Source organism: Coregonus lavaretus, assembly GCF_964263955.1.
Source record: "Coregonus lavaretus genome assembly, chromosome: 19".
NCBI lineage: Eukaryota > Metazoa > Chordata > Actinopteri > Salmoniformes > Salmonidae > Coregonus > Coregonus lavaretus.
The window spans coordinates 27,902,641-27,923,812 of record NC_140006.1 but is presented as its reverse complement, the minus strand read 5'-3'; the positions used below and the strand labels follow the sequence as shown (position 1 = coordinate 27,923,812).

General features: G+C 46.2%; 1 protein-coding gene across 1 annotated transcript in view; it reads left to right on the top strand.

Annotated features, from left to right (window-relative positions):
* Nucleotides 1-3,130: 3,130 nt before the first annotated feature.
* LOC311146621 (tenascin-R-like) overlaps nt 3,131-21,172 on the top strand; it is a gene marked incomplete at both ends in the record, with an annotated part of 62,414 nt that continues 44,372 nt past the window's right edge. The window contains 4 exons of the mRNA XM_084183151.1: nt 3,131-3,674; nt 3,982-4,458; nt 16,767-17,030; nt 18,775-18,890. Of these exons, the coding sequence (XP_084039277.1) occupies nt 3,131-3,674; nt 3,982-4,458; nt 16,767-17,030; nt 18,775-18,890 (1,401 nt within the window). The remainder of the gene's footprint in view (nt 3,675-3,981; nt 4,459-16,766; nt 17,031-18,774; nt 18,891-21,172) is intronic.

The window sequence follows — 21,172 nt, the reverse complement described above, 5'->3', positions numbered from 1 at the left end:
GGAGTATGCATATTTCAACTCTTCTCTTGTATCATCTCCAGCCTGAGCCATAAAAAGAAAGCTTTGGATGAAAGGGATATTCAGCTTATGACTGGTCTCTGAAAGAAAAGATGTATCTGGCTAAGATCAAGGCTTTACAACTCTTTTTAAAACACGCTTTTAAGCATGCTTTTGGGTGCACAGGGAAATTAAAATGGCTTTCTTTTGGTGAATTATCTGCCTGCTCAGGTCACTTATGGATTTCTGTGTAATGCTTGTCAATGGCATCCCAAAGCTGCCGGTGCTTACAGAGTGTCCAGTCAGAGTGTGTTGTCAGAGTGTGTACCCAAATGTGTATTATGTAAAGTACAGTTTGTATATTTTATATTGTTTCTGGCAGCCAGTTTTATAGGGTTCATGATCATAAACTTTGAACAGAATTGCTTTATGCCTCAGTGTTAAAAAAAAATCATTCCAGCTAGCGGGGGGTCAGCTGGGAGAACCAATTCACATTAAATTTCCCGAGAAAATGACCACTTTCAGGAAAACTGACACTATTGTTCTCTGGTCATCTACCTTAGCAGGTACTCTACTCACTTTCACACTACTAGTCATTACAGGGTATAGCCTAAAATGGCAACATGCCATAGTAGTGCCAAACTAATTTCCTGACTTGTCAACGTGCTCCCAGCTCCCACAGTGCCTCTTCACTTTCACCCATTCAGCAGTAGGCAGCCCGGCGGCCGGAGGATTGTGAGCCGCCACGCTGTCAGTTCTCATTACGGTCAAGTCAGGAGGATGACCAGTAAGTGCATCCAGGGCGGAAATGTGTGATAAAACACCTTTCTCCTGAAGAGTAAATTGAGATAGTCGTTGGTGTTGATCCTCATCCTCCTCTTTGTCACTTCTAATTGAGAGGCGTCCTAATTGAGGCCTGACAACAGGCCTTGATGAAACCCAATTGTCTCCAAACGCTGTGGGCCCACTGCAAATGCTAAACTTCCTATGACTCCCTATAGTCTCTCTCTATACAACTTTCATAAATTCAGCCCATATGATGCCTGAGCTGGAGAGCAGGGCAATGAGGGCATCAAATCAATCAAAGTTTATTGTCACGTACACAGATTTTCAGATGTTAGAGCAGGTGCAGCGAAATGCTTATGTTTCAACAGTGCAGTATACAATCAATAACCATAAAGTAAAAATATATATATATCAGAACGAGCAACATCAGAACAAGCAATGTTCAATAAAAGGCCCTGAATGTCTCTCTGACTCACGCTCAGCCACACAGACGGGGACTTGTATAACGGTCTTGCTCCTCTATGCCACAGCAACTGAGATACACCAAGTTCAGTTTCGTTTAGTTTATTTGCACAAATATGCATACTGTGAGTAAAAAACATACCATTTTACCCACTTTATATGTATATACAGTACTGTATTCTAGTCATGGCTAATCCTATTTAACAGTATATGTAAATGGTGTGTATAGAGCAGTTATATAGGATGAGCCATTTTTATTTTATTTTGTGATCCAATTGACATTTTAGTCATTTAGCAGACGCTCTTATCCAGAGAGACTTACAATTAGTGAGTGCATACATTTTTCATACTGGCCATGACTAGAATACAGTACTGTATATACATATAAAGTGGGTAAAATAGTATGTTTTTTACTCACAGTATGCATATTTGTGCAAATAAACGAAACGAAACTGAACTTGGTGTATCTCAGTTGCTGTGGCATAGAGGAGCAAGACCGTTATACAAGTCCCCGTCTGTGTGACTGAGCGTGAGTCAGAGAGACATTCAGGGCCTTTTACTGAACATGTCAATTTGACTATAGAACTGCATGTACCACGTTTTCACTTTAATCAAAGGGACCCTGCACTAGTTAATGGGTATGAAAATAATTTGATCTCTTTCTCATCTTTCTGGTTCTCAATTATTTGGTGGATTCGCTGGTTAAATGGCTTGGGCTTATACCACGGCTAAGGACTGTTCAGCTTGCACAACACAACGCGGAGTGCCTGGATGCAGCCCTTAGCCGTGGTATATTTATAATTGAACATATCTCCCACCTCTCAAATCCCTGGAGTGACTTATACACTGTCTCGTCTTCAGTTTTATAATGACTGTATCAGTTTAGCACACATGCACCAAGTTGGTTGTATGCTCTCACCTTGAGGGTGCTGTGCTCATAAGTAACCTTTAAATATTAGCAGTAATGACATGAACTGCAAACCTCATGCTTGTGGTTGGTTTAAAATATGGAGTCTAGGGGAATTGCCCTGCTTTGTGATAAAAAACAAGAGAATAATATGAAAGGTTGACTTCCCTTTCACAAGGGGGCTTTTCGGTAAAAAAAAAAAGAAGCTGATTTTCAATATCAGATACATTCTTTTGAAAAAGGCTTCATGCATTGAGACTCCGCAGGCTTCTTGGCATGCTGTGTTTGACTTCCTAAAGATACATCTGAGAGACACAACCTTATACACAGTTTGATTTGTGTCCTGGTAAAAAGTCATTTTTCCTCCATGAACAGAGAGCATGTGTCATTTAGTGTAAGTCTCACTTTTATTCTGCCGATTGAGCTTTGATAAAATACTTCATCGTTTTAGAAAAGCCCTCTGTCTAGTCTGTCTAACAGAGATGGAAAAATGTCATCGCAGATAATCACTTTCTGACCAGGGGCTTTTGTAGTTGGGAAGCAGTCCCTCAATGTGATTCATTCTGCGGTTTGTTCCTGTCCTCAGCCCAGTCGCTGGAGAGAGAGGATTACAGTAGAAGGAAAAATCACTAAAGCAATGGCTCTATTGAATCCCTGTATCAACATGTTCTATGTGCTCAATATTTCAACATCCCTCTCCTGTGGGAAAAATCAAATATTTGGTGTTGTGTGCAGAAATATATTTAGGGGTTCTAAACATCCCATAAGCATCCAGTTCTTTTCCAAGCCAATTATTCTTTCACAATAGATCAAAGACTATTTTCAATTTTTGGAACAGAGGCAAACCCCAAATCCCAAATCCCAAAACCCTACTCAACCACCCACCACAGTTTTTCTTTTTTTATCTCTCCTCTGTAGATCCTATCAGAAGTCTGCCGGTAAGTACGGTGGTGTCAGGAGAGCCCTATCTCTAGGTTCATGGCTCTAACGCCGTGGTGGTTCACCATGGGCCCTGCACGAGGCTGGCTGCTGGGCCTGGCTCTACTCCTTCTGGGGACCCAGGCTGCTCCATCCCCGTCCGGTGAGGAGGGGAAGCTGGTCCGGACCATCAGGGTCAGACGACAGGCCCCTTCAGATGGCCCCACCAGCCCATCTAACAACCAGACCAACAAGGAGCAGCCAATGGTCTTCAACCATGTGTACAACATCAACGTGCCCCTAGAGTCTCTGTGCTTGGTGGATCTGGACTCAGCAGTGCCTCCACCCAGCCAGGCCACCAGAGAGGCTGTGTCCAGTTGGGGTGGGCAGGGCCCCACGGAGTTCACAGAGCAGACAGTGGACGCAGACAGCCAGGTCACCTTCACCCACCGCATCAACATCCCCAAACAGGCCTGTGCCTGTCCCGCAGCCAACATTGTGCAGCAGCTGGCCACCCGCATCGAGATGCTGGAGAGAGAGATGTCGCTGCTGAGGGCCCAGTGCAGCTCTGGCAACTGTGGCTGTGGGGAGAGTTCAGCCATGGGTAAGTGGGGAATAATAGTACAGCTTGACAGTATTATTAGAGCTACTGTACCCTGGTCATAGGCTAATTTGAGGCCAATGTGGATTGTCAGGCTTTCATTTCATTCAGTTACTGAGCGTCTTGGTTTGAGTAGATAGCACCAGGATATGAAAGCCTGGGGATTTCTTAGTGTTCATAGCTTTATTTTTAGACTGTTACTCTGTTACATTGTTTGAAAACGTACACTGTTACAACAGATGATGTTGACATTAGGAAAGCATACAGTATATTTAGTGATGTTGTTTTCTGTTCTCATTTCTTCCTCTAGGTCACCTGGACTTCATTCCTCAGTGCAGTGGCCACGGCAGCTTCAAAATGGACCTGTGTGGCTGTGTGTGTGAGGACGGCTGGACGGGCAAGAACTGCTCCGAGCCGCGCTGCCCAGACGACTGTTCCGGACAGGGAGTGTGCATGGAGGGCGAGTGTATGTGTGACCGCGACTTCGGAGGGGACAACTGCTCGGAGCCCCGCTGCCCGGCGGACTGCTCCGGTCGAGGGCTGTGCATGGATGGGGAGTGTATCTGTGAGGAGAACTTCACTGGAGAGGACTGTACGCTGGGTCGCTGCCTCAACGACTGCTCTGACCAAGGGCTGTGCACCAACGGAACCTGCCAGTGTCGCCCAGGATACGTAGGAGAAGACTGCTCCTTGGCCTACTGCGCCAACAACTGTAGTCAGAAGGGCATCTGTAGGGAAGGCTTCTGTGTCTGCCAAGAGGGCTTCGCTGGAGACGACTGCTCTGCAGGTGAGAGAAAGAGGAAACCATAGGAAAACAGACAGTAGCTCCTCTGAGAGAGGTATTCATTTACCTTCATACTTTTTGCTATTGTAGTTTCCAAGAGTGGATATATATGGGTGGATATTTGGTTATTTGAGACAAGCCTCATTCACATTAACCATAATCACACTTTTTCTAAATCTGAGTCTTCTTCAGTCCGGCCAGAGTCTGTCGAAGAATAAGAAGTTAACAAACCTCAGAAGAAGATGAAAATAAGTGGTTTTCGACTATTTATATTATATTATGGGATAGTTAGCAACTTGTAAATAATGAAGTATTATTTTAATAGTATGTTAAAGATAACACACATTGGCTGATAAGCCAATTGTACTTTATGAATATTGCCTTCTGTTTTAGTTTATTGTGATGGTAATGACGTTTGTTTTTGATGATAATTATTAGGTGGAGGTCACTAGCTACAGTATAGCCTAGCTCAGGGCTCTCTAACCCTGTTCCTGGAGGGCTATTGTCCTGGTTTTCACTCCAACCCTAATCTAGCGAACCTGATACTAATAATTAGCTGGTTGATAAACTGAATCAGGTTAGTTACAACTGAGGTTGAAGTGAAAATATACAGAAGGGTAGCTCTCCAGGAATAGGATTGGAGAGCTCTGGCCTAGCTTTTAGCTGCTCTATAAGATAGCTTGATTTGCTAGAAAGTTATAAAAACAAGTTGAGGAAAAAGTATCTAAACAAAACATGTTTTATTATCAACTGAAACAATATGTTTATGTTTCACTATATTGTATCACTCCAATATATTGGTATCACTCCGTGGCGGAGGGATACTTCCAAGGTGAGGATTTACAGATTTACTCCCGCGTACACCTGTGTCACGGCTGGGGTCAGCCCCTATATATAGACCCATGGCCGCGACACACGTTCTCTTTCATTTTCTCGGTGGACGTCCGTGTGGTTTGAGGATTAAACTTGGTAAGTCACTGTTAAGTGTAATATCTTGCGTGGAAGTATACTCACTGGCTGTTTGCAGCCTGGAGCAGCTGAATACATAGCCAGCCCCTCCTCTTGAGTGCTCCACTCGCTGCGCGCGGTTGATCTATATCTTCCGCCCGTGGTTTGTCGTACCTGTGTTTCGTTAGCGTTACACTACGACTCCGTGTGCATCCATTAGTATGGTGGCTCTTGCTGCACAGACTGTGTGTGTGTTGTGAATTGCGTGTAATGTAATGCTAATATTGCAGTTGGCGTAAAACAAAAACAACAAAAACAAATAAATCAAATCCATTACCTGGTTGCTGTTTTTTTGTCTGCCTGTTTCTCCCACACTGGTCTGCCCCGGTTTTTTGCAGAGGTACTGGGTCATTTATCCCTCACCAGGTTCCTATTCCTCCAAGCAGGTCACGACATAAGCTCTCCCGGACCCCTACTCAGTGGCCTTGTTGGCTTGGCTGAGCTTATGGCTTCCCATTGTGACAGGTGTGATGGTGGCATCCCCCCTGGGAATCCGCATACCTTGTGAATGCACTGCCTGGGTTTCAAATCACATTTTATTTGTCACATGCACTGAATACAACAGGTGTAGACCTTACAGTGAAATGCTTACTTACAAGTCATTAACCAACAATGCAGTTTTAAGAAAGAATACCCAAAAAATTTAAATAATAATAAAACATGCAAATAGTCTGGGTACTGGATTAGATGTTCAGGAGTCTGGATTAGATGTTCAGGAGTCTTATGGCTTGGGGATAGCAGCTGTTTAGAAGCCTCTTGGACCTAGACTTGGCGCTCCGGTACCGCTTGCCATGCGGTAGCAGAGAGAACAGTCTATGACTAGGGGGGCTGGAGTCTTTGACAATTGTTAGGGCCTTCCTCTGACATCGCCTGGTACAGAGGTCCTGGATGGCAGGAAGCTTGGCCCCAGTGATGAACTGGGCCGTACGCACCACCCTCTGTAGTGCCTTGCGGTTGGAGGCCGAGCAGTTGCCATGCCAGGCAGTGATGCAACCAGTCAGGATACTCTCGATGGTGCAGCTGTAGAACCTTTTGAGGATCTGAGGACCCATACCAAATCTTTTCAGTCTCCTGAGGGGGAATAGGTTTTGTCGTGCCCTCTTCACCACTGTCTTGGTGTGCTTGGACCATGTTAGTTTGTGGGGGATGTGGACACCAAGGAACTTGAAGCTCTCAACCTGCTCCACTACAGCCCCCGTCGATGAGAATGGGGGCGTGCTCGGTCCTCTTCTTTTTCCTGTAGTCCACAATCATCTCCTTTGTCTTGATCACGTTGAGGGAGAGCTTGTTGTCCTGGCACCACACGGCCAGGTCTCTGACCTCCTCCCTATAGGCTGTCTCGTCGTTTTTGATGTTCAGGCCAACGGAAAACGTAATGATGGTGTTGGAGTCGTGCCTGGCCATGCAGTCATGACTGAACAGGGAGTACAGGAGGGGACTGAGCACGCACCCCTGAGGAGACCCGTGTTGAGGATCAGCGTGGCGGATGTGTTGTTACATTTACATTTACATCATTTAGCAGATGCTCTTATCCAGAGCAACTTACAAATTGGTGCATTCAACTTAATTTTTTTATGGGGGGGGGGGGGGGGGTAGAAGGATTACTTTATACTATTCCAGGTATTCCATAAAGAGGTAGGGTTTCAAGTGTCTCCGGAAGGTGGTCAATGACTCCGCTGTCCTGGTGTCGTGGGGGAGCTTGTTCCATCATTGGGGTGCCAGAGCAGCGAATAACTTTGACTGGGCTGAGCGGGAACTGTGCTTCCGTAGAGGTAGGGGAGCTAGCAGGCCAGAGGTGGATGAACGTAGTGCCCTTGTTTGGGTGTAGGATCAGAGCCTGAAGGTAAGGAGGTGCCGTTCCCCTCACAGCTCCGTAGGCAAGCACCATGGTCTTGTAGTAGATGCGAGCCTCAACTGGAAGCCAGTGGAGTGTGCGGAGGAGCGGGGTGACATGAGAGAACTTGGGAAGGTTGAACACCAGACGGGCTGCAGCGTTCTGGATAAGTTGTAGGAGTTTAATGGCACAGGCAGGGAGCCCAGCCAACAGCGAGTTGCAGTAATCCAGACGGGAGATGACAAGTGCCTGGATTAGGACCTGTGCCGCTTTCTGTGTAAGGTAGGGTTGTACTCTGCGGATATTGTAGAGCATGAACCTGTAGGATCAGTTCAACGCTTTGATGTTAGCGGAGAACGACAGGGTGTTGTCCAGGGTCACGCAAAGGTTCTTTGCACTCTGGGAGGAGGACACAATGGAGTTGTCAACAGTGATGGCGAGATCATGGAGCGGGCAGTCCTTCCCCGGGAGGAAGAGCAGCTCCGTCTTGCCGAGGTTCAGCTTGAGGTGGTGATCCGACATCCACACTGATATATCTGCCAGACATGCAGAGATGCGATTCGCCACCTGGTTATCAGAAGGGGGAAAGGAGAAAATGAATTGTGTGTCGTCTGCGTAGCAATGATAGGAGAGACCATGTGAGGATATGACAGAGCCAAGTGACTTGGTGTATAGAGAAAATAGGAGAGGGCCTAGAACTGAGCCCTGGGGGACACCAGTGGTGAGAGCACGTGGTGCGGAGACAGATTCTCACCACGCCACTTGGTAGGAGCGACCTGTCAGGTAGGATGCAATCCTAGAGTGAGCAGCGCCGGAGATGCCCAACTCGGAGAGGGTGGAGAGGAGTATCTGAAGGTTCACAGTATCAAAGGCAGCGGATAGGTCTAGAAGGATAAGAGCAGAGGAGAGAGAGTTAGCTTTAGCAGTGCGGAGAGCCTCCGTGACACAGAGAAGAGCAGTCTCAGTTGAATGATCAGTCTTGAAACCTGACTGGTTTGGATCAAGAAGGTAATTCTGAGAGAGATAGCAGGAGAGTTGGCTAGAGACGGCACGCTCAAGAGTTTTGGAGAGAAAAGAAAGAAGGGATACTGGTCTGTAGTTGTTGACATCGGAGGGATCGAGTGTAGGTTTTTTGAGGAGGGGTGCAACTCTCGCTCTCTTGAAGATGGAAGGGACATGGCCAGTGGTCAAGGATGAGTTGATGAGCGAGGTGAGGTAAGGGAGAAGGATTCCGGAAATGGTCTGGAGAAGAGAGGAGGGGATAGGGTCAAGTGAGCAGGTTGTTGGGCGGCCGACCGTCACAAGTCGCAAGATTTCATCTGGAGAGAGAAGGGAGAAAGAAGTCAAAGCATAGGGTAGGGCAGTGTGAGCAGGACCAGCGGTGTCATTTGACTTAATAAATGAGGATCGGTTGTCGTCAACCTTCTTTTCAAAATGGTTGACGAAGTCATCCACAGAGAGGGAGGAGGGAGGGGGAGGAGGAGGTGTTTTCAGCAGGGAGGAGAAGGTGGCAAAGAGCTTCCTAGGGTTAGAGGCAGAGGCTTGAAATTTAGAGAGGTTGAAAATGTCTGTGAAGACACTTGCCAGTTGGTCAGCGCATGCGCGGAGTACACGTCCTGGTAATCCATCTGGCCCTGCGGCCTTGTGAATGTTGACCTGTTTAAAGGTCTTACTCACATCGGCTAAGGAGAGCGTGATCACACAGTCATCCGGAACATCTAATGCTCTCATGCATGTTTCAGTGTTACTTGCCTTGAAGCAAGCATAGAAGTAATTTAGCTCGTCTGGTAGGCTCGTGTCACTGGGCAGCTCGCGGCTGTGCTTCCCTTTGTAGTCTGTAATAGTTTGCAAGCCCTGCCACATCCGATGAGCATCGGAGCCAGTGTAGTACGATTCGATCTTAGTCCTGTATTGACGCTTTGCCTGTTTGATGGTTCGTCGGAGGGCATAGCGGGATTTCTTATAAACTTCCGGGTTAGAGTCCCGCTCCTTGAAAGCGGCAGCTCTACCCTTTAGCTCAGTGTTGCCTGTAATCCATAGCTTCTGGTTGGGGTATGCACGTACAGTCACTGTGGGGATGACATCATCAATGCACTTATTGATGAAGCCAGTGACTGATGTGGTGTACTCCTCAATGCCATTGGAAAATCCCGGAACGTATTCCAGTCTGTGCTAGCAAAACAGTCCTGTAGCTTAGCATCTGCTTCATCTGACCACTTTTTTATTAACCGAGTCACTGGTGCCTCCTGCTTTAGTTTTTGCTTGTAAGCAGGAATCAGGAGGATATAATTATGGTTAGATTTGCCAAATGGAGGACGAGGAGAGCTTTGTACGTTTCTCTGTGTGTGGAGTAAAGGTGGTCTAGAGTTTTTTTTCCATCTGGTTGCACATTGAATATGCAGGTAGAAATTAGGTATAACTGATTTAAGTTTCCCTGCATTAAAGTCCCCGGCCACTAGGAGCACCGCCTCTGGATGAGCGTTTTCCTGTTTGCTTATGGCCGTAAACAGTTCAGTTTGCGGTCTTAGTGCCAACATCGGTTTGTGTTGGTAAATAGACAGCTACGAAGAATATAGATGAAAACTCTCTTGGTAGATAGTGTGGTCTACAGCTTATCATGAGATACTCTACTTTTAATGTCCCGTTGGTAGGTTATATGTCCGACTCATTAAATAAAAATTATTTGTCCAGTTCAAGGTGAGTAATCGCTGTTCTGATGTCCAGAAGCTCTTTTCGGTCATAAGAGACGGTAGCAGCAACATTATGTACAAAATAAGTTACAAACAATGCGAAAAAACAAACAAAATAGCACAGTTGGTTAAGTGTCCATAAAACGGCAGCCATCCCCTCCGGCACCATTACACATCTTTTTTTTGAGCCACGTTAAGAGGGCGGTGGAGCGCCCTACTGGATGCCTGTTTTGTGTGGTGTTCTGAGAACACCTGCGCCTGGCGCGATTTGAGGCCATGCGCGAGTGGATCGGCCAGGCTCGGGCTCAGGCTGGGGACGAGCTCCCTCCCTCAGGAGTGGTGCGCCGTGAGCAGGGCTACCAGGCCCCCAGCGGCTTGAGAGGCTATGAGGAGCCTACTCACTCGGGTAGCCAATACACTGGACATCAAACTGGTGGACAGTGATGACTCTCTATCTGTCCCCATCTTTGCTGAGTTCCTCAAGGCCTTGCAGGAGAGCTGGGCCCTGCCAGGGGGCGCTTTCGACTCACAGCAGAGACTGGTCCATGGAGTTATGTTGCGGGCGCGAAGTCACTCGGATTTCAGGAGTACCATGATAGCTGCCATGGTCCTCCCGGACTGGGAGATTATAGGGCGGAACCCACGACTGAAGCCGGGACCCCCCAGAGTCTTTGATGCCGACTTAAAAGCCACATATAGGTCCCTCTGCTCTCTTGGCCATGTTGCTGCAGGCCTACCTGCAGACCCTGTTGCCCCAGCTGCAGGAGGGCACAGAGGAGCTCCTCCGGGAAGCGATGGAGGTGTCTCGCCTGCTTTCCCTGCTCTAGAGGGATGTGGCCCACGCCAACAGACGGGCCATGGTGCAGGTGGTTACCTCCCAGCGCCATCTCTGGCTGGCCCAATCCCATCTGCCAGCTGCTCTCCAGAGCACATTTGCCACTCTCCCCATCACCCCAGGGCTGACGTTTGGCCCAGGGGTTGATGACATTCTGAAGCAGACTGATAAGGTTCGTAGGGACCGGGAGACCCTGAGACGGTTCATGCCGCCTCCTCAGGCCCAGGTTCAAGGCAGACAGACCGTCGCCACCCACCTGCACCCGAACACGGTCCCTCTCTTGCCCCATCGCCTCATGCTGAGGGACGACAGTGGGGAGGGGCACAGCGTGTCAACTGTCACCACCATAGGGACGTGCCTGGGGGACCCAGGCGCTTGGGGCGCCAAAGGAGAGGCGGGCCCCGGCAGGACCCATGACACACCCTTCCCCGGCCTCGGCCGCTTCTTCCGGTATCAAAGGGCAAAATGGGAGGAGGGTGTGGAGTCCCCCTGGGTGTTGTCCACAATGCTCCCCCTGGGTGTGGAGTCCCCCTGGGTGCCGGCCCCCGTCCTTCAGGGGCTTTGGTGTCACCATGGTGGCTGACCCCCTGAAGAAGATAACCCTGTGGCTGGAGATCTCCTCACTCCTGGACAAGTTGCCATCCGCAGGATCGAGACATCCGCCTCAGTCTGTGGGCTTGGCCGCTGAACGGCACCAATGGTCCATGTTAGGACTACAGGAGAGCATAATGAACACCATGCAGACTGCAAGGGCTCTGGCTGCCTATGTGGAGCGGACACGGTCAGTGAAAACAACAGACAAAGCTCTTTGTCTGCTATGGTGAGAGATTCCTGGGGGCTGGGCTATCAAAGCAGAGGCTCTCTCACTGGATCGTGGACACGATTACAACAGCATACCACCTGGCTGGCAGGCCAGTGCTGGGATCTGTGGTGGCACATTCAACACGAGGTGTGGCTGCGTCCTGGGCTCTACTGAGAGGAGTACCCCTCGCTGATATTTGTGCTGAGGCCAGCTGGGCTTCCTCTTGCACCTTTGCTAGGTACTATCGGGTAAATGTGGCACCTCCCTCTTCTGTTGGTTCAGCGGTCCTGGGCATCGCCTCCCCTTCCGGGGACTGTGCCGGGACACCCCTTCCACATTGATGGCCCCTGCGTCTCGGTTCAACTTCATCTGGTACGGGTACACCAATATATTGGAGTGATCCAATATAATGAAACATAACAAAGGCTACGTATGTAACCACGGTTATGTGACCCACAGTGGGGAGAACAAGTATTTCATACACTGCCGATTTTGCAGATTTACCTGCTTACAAAGCATGTAGAGGTCTGTAATTTTTATCATAGGTACACTTCAACTGTGAGAGACGGAATCTACAACAAAAATCCAGAAAATCACATTGTATGATTTTTAAGTAATTAATTTGCATTTTATTGCATGACATAAGTATTTGATACATCAGAAAAGCAGAACTTAATTTTTGGTACAGAAACCTTTGTTTGCAATTACAGAGATCATACGTTTCCTGTAGGTCTTGACCAGGTTTTCACATACTGCAGCAGGGATTTTGGCCCACTCCTCCATACAGACCTTCTCCAGATCCTTCAGGTTTCGGGGCTGTCGCTGGGCAATACGGACTTTCAGCTCCCTCCAAAGATTTTCTATTGGGTTCAGGTCTGGAGACTGGCTAGGCCACTCCAGGACCATGAGATGCTTCTTACGGAGCCACTCCTTAGTTGCCCTGGCTGTGTGTTTCGGGTCATTGTCATGCTGGAAGACCCAGCCACAACCCATCTTCAATGCTCTTACTGAGGGAAGGAGGTTGTTGGCCAAGATCTCGCGATACATGGCCCCATCCATCCTCCCCTCAATACAGTGCAGTCGTCCTGTCCCCTTTGCAGAAAAGCATCCCCAAAGAATGATGTTTCCACCTCCATGCTTTATGGTTGGGATGGTGTTCTTGGGGTTGTACTCATCCTTCTTCTTCCTCCAAACACGGCGAGTGGAGTTTAGACCAAAAAGCTCTATTTTTGTCTCATCAGACCACATGACCTTCTCCCATTCCTCCTCTGGATCATCCAGATGGTCATTGGCAAACTTCAGACGGGCCTGGACATGCGCTAGCTTGAGCAGGGGGACCTTGCCCCACGAGGTGAGATCTTGCATGGAGCCCCAGACCGAGGATGATTGACCGTCATCTTGAACTTCTTCCATTTTCTAATAATTGCGCCAACAGTTGTTGCCTTCTCACCAAGCTGCTTGCCTATTGTCCTGTAGCCCATCCCAGCCTTGTGCATGTCTACAATTTTATCCCTGATGTCCTTACACAGCTCTCTGGTCTTGGCCATTGTGGAGAGGTTGGAGTCTGTTTGATTGAGTGTGTGGACAGGTGTCTTTTATACAGGTAACGAGTTCAAACAGGTGCAGTTAATACAGGTAATGAGTGGAGAACAGGAGGGCTTCTTGAAGAAAAACTAACAGGTCTGTGAGAGCCGGAATTCTTACTGGTTGGTAGGTGATCAAATACTTATGTCATGCAATAAAATGCAAATTAATTACTTAAAAATCATACAATGTGATTTTCTGGATTTTTGTTTTAGATTCCGTCTCTCACAGTTGAAGTGTACGTATGATAAAAATTACAGACCTCTACATGCTTTGTAAGTAGAAAAACCTGCAAAATCGGCAGTGTATCAAATACTTGTTCTCTCCACTGTATATGGATCACTCCAATCCTCTACATTTTTACATTTTAGTCATTTAGCAGACGCTCTTATCCAGAGCGACTTACAGTTAGTGAGTGCATACATTTTCATACTGCGGTGCTAGAGGCGCCTCAAAAATGATGTAGAGAACGTGTGTCGCGGCCATGGGGTCTTTATATAGTGGCGGACCCCAGCAGTGACAAAAATTTACACAGGAGTAAATCTATAAATCCACACCTCGGTTGTATCCCTCTGCCGCGGAGTGATACCAATATATTGGAGTGATCCATTAGGTCACATAACATGGTCACATATGTAACCTTCGTTCTCCTGTCTTGAATAAAAAGGTCATATTTTGCAAAAAGGTCATACGAGAGACTCTCCTCCACATTGTTTTGCAACGTGGAACCCAATGCTCTCCGTCCAGTAGCAGAGATTGCATGAAGATGACATCCAGCATAATGAATTACGTCACAATGTAAACTGGCCATAAGGCTCTGCATCCAATCATATCTAGAGAAAGTTAATTTTCACAGAGGTTATGGTAAGCAGTGGTTTCAGTCTGCAATTGGTTCTTTGGGGATATATAAGCTTTTATTATCTGGAAAATACTTCCAAGAATGGTGTATTTCCAGATAATAGAAATGCTCTCCATGCAATAGCAGCTGAATCCACAGCTCTTGACCAAAAACAGGACTCCTAGAGTCAAACACCTCTTGCAAACACCCTGTGCTTCAAACAGTAGCTATAAAATTGGTGACGGCTCGCGGTGTAACAGCATTAATTTGTCAAAAGTCACATTCACTGGGCAAGATGTGTCACATTAACCTAAGCTGAGACAATATCTGAATCAAGCTAGCTTGGGTTCACAGCAGTTCTCAGTAAGGCTTCTGATCCCCCCTATTGCTGTAGACAGCTGTCATCTCAAGAGAAAGGAAAAAAGAACAAATCATATTACCTATCCTCTACCTCATTCCCTTTCATTTTCAGCAGGACTCGCCAAAGCCAAAATTGCTTATTTCTTTGCAATTAGAGTTAAAGTAGCAATGGCACGTGTGAGGGAGGTTGCAGAATACAAAAATAGGCCATTCAATTACCTATTCAGGGCTCATAGGGTGGCAGGCATTGTAAGTGTTTCACATTATCAAAGTAGAAAAATCAGGATATGCTTTTGTGGCCCCATTTTCTCCTGCTATGAGAATAATGAGACTATGGAATTTAAATTAGGCATTTGGCAAGATTAAAATGTAAAATCAAAGCAGCTGCATTCACATGATGAGATTACCATTCAAAATGCTATTCATCATTACACTTTTGCAAATTTTCCCATTGAATAATTATTATGCATGACTAAAAGGTTTTCAAAATAGTTTTTAGCCCCCACCCCACAAAAACAAATACACCTAATGCAAATGGTTTGAAGTTTGTGCCAGAGAAATACAGGAGCTCTCACTAGTAGTCAGGTTGCATGTGAGCCTGTCCATCCTGTCACCTCTTGTTAATAGAGTTGTTCACTGACTGACAGCCATTTTCAGCCAGAGAGAACACATCAATGACCTTGCCATCCAGAATGCCCCACAAAAATAGAACCAACAATCTTGACTTAAACATATTTTTTGACAAAGCCTTGACTTCATACAGTAGCACAGCTGCATTAAATGACAATTTATTTTTATTTATTCTATTCAGTCTTCATGACATCTGCATTTTGGATCACCCTTTTCCATTTTTGCGCAGAATTTTTAGGATAACCCAATTTTTGCTGTTTATACAATGCTGTTTATTATCTTCCATAATATTAGTGTAATACAATGACCTATGACCTATTTATAATCCCATCTCTGATAAACAGTCCCTAAACACTAAACTCCAACCACGCTCCTATAATTACTCACATCATCAGTCTAAACCCAATACAACAATATGAGATGAGTTGAGGGAGTTCACCCCTTCTACTAATTGTGTTTTGTCCTAATATACAATATTGGAGGGCCAACCACTGCTCCGTAAACAGAAGATCAGTCAAGCAGTGAAGGCTGTTTCCTGTGAGCAATAACAAGTTAAGTGGATGGAAACAAAAAACAATGATGTGATGTGGTCCTCAGCTGTGCTGTGGGGCCTTGGCCTCATCATGCCAGAATTCTGACCCACATGACCCCAGTGTAACGCAGTGCAGCAGTGCAGCGGTTCACTCCCCTCCTCTCTCTGTTGATCCATGATGGATCATCCATCCAAATGAAAGAGTGATTAATGAGAGGCAGACATAGCAGTGGAGGGAGGGTCTGTCCTGGCACATATAATGCGTCCTAAATGGCACCCTATTCCCTTTATAGTGCACTTATTTTGACCAGAGCCCATAGTAGTGCACTATTAAGAGAATAGGATGCCTTTTGGAATGTACCCAAAGCCCTTCAGCAGGACCGCTGCTCTAAAGATCTAAGCACTGCTTCACGTGGGCACTCTCTTGTGGGTGTCCTTCATTCTGTTGGAAGGCTTAGTTACAGTGCTCACTCCCTATACCCCATATCAATCACTTTACCACTGGTTCAGTTTTTTGTGTCTTACTTAAGACTGAATCTGGTCCATGCGATAAATCTTCCTAAGTGAATGCCGCAGGAGTTTTCCTCACTCCAGGGTCAGTCTTGAGGAGGAGGCAGGCTCGGTTCCATCTGTCGTGTTCGTGTGGAAGTAACTCAAACGCTTCCTCGAGTCCCTCAACGGCTCCCCAAGGAGGGCTTAATACTCCACCACCACCACCACCACTGAGCTCAATCTACAGAGGAAAGTCCCACACCACTAGCTGCCTTCAGGACAATATCTGTTACTCACTCTCTCCGATTGAGCTGTAAACTTATCCACTCTTGTTTATGCAGGGCTTCATTTGCATTCTACACTCAAACCCTCTCAGGTTTATGGCCTGGCTCTGTCTCCGTTGCCCCCAAGAACATCAAAGCCTTCCACAAATCCACTCTCATATGCAAGCTTAGTTGTGGTGGTGGCACCACTGGTGTATTGTAAGTTAAAATGAACAGGTCTTGCACTGTTTGTTTTCTCTGCATTTTGCATTCAACACGCAATTGGAAGTCAAGTGCAAATCAGAATCTGTTGTTTATGCAGGTGGGTCAAGTGGGACTGAGCAAGAATGAATAAGATCACCTGCTGGATGTAATGTAATGCATGGTCCTGCAAGGTTGCAAGGTTTTGATTTCACACTATGTAAATTACGTCTCACCCACAGTGGCTCCTGCTCTGAACCTGCGCGTGCGGGGAGTGACGGAGCGTACCATTGACCTGGAGTGGGAGGGGTCGGTGTTGATGACGGACTACCTGGTCACCTACATGGCCACCAGCCCAGGTGGGGTCCAGCTGGAGATCAGGATCCCTGGGAACACTACCACCTGCAGTATCCCAGACCTGGAGCCTGGCATCGAGTACAACATCAACGTTTACGCTGTGCTCAACAACGTCATCAGTGTCGCTACCAACGCTCAGGTGTCAACCTGTGAGTACAACAGGCAGCCATTTTCTATAATTTTATTCAGGCCTCATCATACCAAGTGGACCTACGCTTAAAGGGGCAATCTGGTGATTTATAATTTACATTCTTCAAGAATCAATGGGTAGGCCTATATATAAATAATAAAACATTCTCAAAATGTATGTACCAATCGCAGATTACCCCTTTAAGTCATTTACATTTACATTTACGTCACTTAGCAGACGCTCTTATCCAGAGCGACTTACAAAGTCCTCCACAATGTATTTATTTTCTGCTTAGTTTTCCTTTCAGGTGTCAACAGATTGCCACCTTCTACTTACAATACTTCTTCCTTTTCAGTAAAATGGTCTAAGAAGGTTGAGTGTACCGTCACAGACGGGTGAGATGCAGTATCAAAACACTTTTCACACACATAAGGGACTGCATGATGGATGCTATGAAAAAAACATGCCACTTATATTTCACCTTCAAACAAAGTAACCATTATCATACATTATCCTAGGTGTACATCTTGTCCTCACTTAAACACTTCTCAAGTGTTTGACAACAACAATGCAAAAACTCACATATACGTTCACAGCCACATCTTGAGTGAAATCCTGTTGGAAGGAGGACGCCGATCTTTGCCAACAGGATGTGATTAGACTCCTGCCTCCTGCAGGGTATAAATGTCAGATTGGCAAATTGCTGCAGGCTCTTAGTTTCCAGTCAATGCTTCTCAGACATATGCAAAACTCACACTCCGGCCCAGAATGGAAAGCATTAAAAAAATATATTAAACATGCATTTATCTGTCCTGGAATGATTGTGCCTTCGCTAAAAGTTACAATTCTCATCAGCAGGCAACACTCCTGGTTCTGACATGATCACTAATTTTGAAATAATAAAGTCAATTCAGTAGAGGAAATTAAAGCTGACAAGAGTATGTTCATGCAATTCTGCTCAAGGTTTTTTCTACCTATAATACAGTATAGTTGTGAAGCTTTACTTAGTTAGTTATTTGCATATCTATTTTAGTCCTTCTGATTAGGCCTCATCTAGTGGGCCTCCCGAGTGGCGCAGTGGTCTAAGGCACTATCCCAGTGCTAGAGGCGTCACTACAGTCCCGGGTTCAATCCTGGGCTGCATCACAACCGGCCATGATTGGGAGTCCCATAGGGCGGTGCACAATTGGCCCAGCATCGTCCGGGTTAGGAGAAGGTTTGGCCAGGGGCGCTTTACTTGGCTCATCACGCTCTAGCGACTCCTTGTGGTGGGCCAGGTGCCTGCAGGCTGTTGTCAGTTGAACAGTGTTTCCTCTGACACATTGATGCGGGCGGGTGTTCACAAGCACGGTTTGGTGGGTCATGTTTCGGAGGATGCATGGCTTGACCTTTGCCTCCAGAGCCCATTGCAGTGATGAGACAAGATTAAAAAATATATATGTGTAAGACTGATCTAGTGTATTTGGACATTATGTTTTCATTATGACATGTTTATAGATCAAAGCTTACCCAATGAAGAAAATGTTTACATAGGGGCTATGCTAACCACCACAGTATTCAACAGTTTGTTTAAAAGCATTGGATGTGCACCTGCTGCCTGGCCTGCCCTCCAATATGAAAGAAACATGGTTTAACCACAGGGTGAGGTATTCTTCCCCCTGCCCCTATCCCCAGAGAGGAATTGTCTCTGCCTCTGTAAAGAGGGTGATTTATTGAGCATACAGAAGATGGACGCCTATAATACATCTCTCCTTGCCTCCTAGATCTCTCAAATCCAGACGGTTTACTCTTCAAATCCATCACGGAGACGTCCGTGGAGGTGCAGTGGCAACCTTTCTACTACTCATTTGATGGCTGGGAAATAAGCTTCATTCCCAAGGTAAGGTTTCACAGGCAGAGAGGACAGATGTGGATGGATATTCAACTTTAGCCGCATACTGTAACTAAACCATTTGAATGAATGCAGAGTGAATGGTAGATATGATTTGTTACTTTGTACCTACAATCTCTGGAATCCCATATACTGCAGATAATCTGTCTTGGTCTAGGGATTTAGGTGAACATATTTCAGGGGTTGGAACCGGTTCAGGTAACAGAACCTGAAAAGAACAAATCCAAACCAGGATCCAAAGTTATCTATACTGTTCCGGAACAGAACCATTATTTTAAAAGCATGGGAACTGGTTATTAACGTTATTTTACGTTCCGGGCATTTTTCCCCCACAAAAAAACGCTACAAGGCGCCTATGCAAAGCCCTAACTCTGTCACTCAGAAATGTATTCCAGTGTCTGACAGCTGAAAATATGTTCCTGTGTGTGTAGGCTACCTGCTCCTCCCACTCTGATGTCACTGGGCTCTTCAGTAAGGCCATTCTACTGCCATGTTTGTCGATGGAGATTGCATGGCTATGTGCTCGATTTTATACACCTGTCAGCAACGGGTGTGGCTGAAATAGCCGAATCCACTAATTTGAAGGGGTGTCCACATACTTTTGTTTATATTGTGTACTTAATTGTTACCCAGAAATGATTTGATATTGAGATACATTTTAAAAACAGCTGCATTGGACCTTGTTAAAACCAGGGTTTGGAACCGGTTCAGGGAACAGAACAGAAAACCGGAAAATAAAATTTTCAAGGAACAAAATCAGAACCGGGAATGAAAGTGATCTATACTGTTCTGGAACAGAACCATTCTTTTAAAAGCATGGGAACCGGTTAATAACATTATTTAACGTTCCGGGCATTTTTTCCCAGTCCCACAAAAAACGCAACAAAGTGCCTATGCAAAGCCCTCACCCTGTCACTTAGAAACGTATTCCAGTGTCTGTCTGACAGCTGAACATCTATGCCAGTGTGTGTGCGTGTGTAGGCTACCTGCCACTCCCCCTCCGATGCATATTCTACTGTAGCCTACTGACGTTACAAGCGTGATTCAGAAATTAGGGAGAGAGATTTTTAATTAGAGAAGAATGGGTTAACTTTTTCAATGCTAGTTAAGGATACTATAATTGTCACGATTCACATTGGATTTACTAACTACAATAATGCATGTCATAACAAGATGCCCAGTGCTTCGGCCAAGCCTTCTCCTCCTCCACCCTCTCTCGCTCTCTCTCCCACCCGCAGAATTTCAGTCGCATCTCGCGCCCTATACTTCCTTGTCTGTCCATTGCGCATGTAAACAACTAGCTATAGCTTGCCCGCTCCATAGCAAGCTGCCCTCTCCGCACTAATTGGTGAAGTAATTTAATGTTGAGTGAATGTAAGAAAAAAAGATTTCAGAGGTTTTAAAAGGAACAGAAAGGAACCTCACTGAACAGAAATATAAATTCAACATGTAAAGTGTTGGTCCCATGTTTCATGAGCTGAAATAAAAGATCCCAGAAATGTTCCATATGCACAAAAAGCTTACTTCTATAAAACATGTTGCACAAATTTGTTCACATCCCTGTTAGTGAGCATTTCTCCTTTGCCAAGATAGTCCATCCACCTGACATGTGTGGCATATCAAGAAGCTGGTTAAACAGCATGATCATTACACAGGCGTACCTTGTACTGGGGACAAAAAAAGGCCACTCTAAAATGTGCAGTTTTGTCACACAACACAATGCCACAGATGTCTCAAGTTTTGAGGGAAATTGCAATTGGCATACTGACTGCAGGAATGTCCACCAGAGCTGTTGCCAGAAAATTAAATGTCAATTTCTCTACCATAAGCCGTTTTAGAGAATTTGGCAGTACGTCCAACCGGCCTCACAACCGCAGCCCATGTGTAACCACGCCAGCTCAGGACCTTCACATCCAGCTTCTTCACCTGTGGGATGGTCTTAGACCAGCCACCCAGACAGCTGATGAAATTGTGGGTTTGCACAACCAAAGAATTTCTGCATAAACTGTCAGAAACCGTCTAAGGGTAGCTCATCTGCGTGCTCGTCGTCCTCACCAGGGTCTTGACCTGACTGCAGTTTGGCGTCGTAACCGACTTCAGTGGGCAAATGCTCCCCTTCGATGGCCACTGGCATGCTGGAAAAGTGTGCTCTTCACAGATGAATCCCGGTTTCAACTGTACAGGGCAGATGGCAGACAGCATGTATGGCGTTGTGTGGGCGAGCGGTTTGCCGAGGTCAACGTTGTAAACAGAGTGCCCCATGGTGGCGG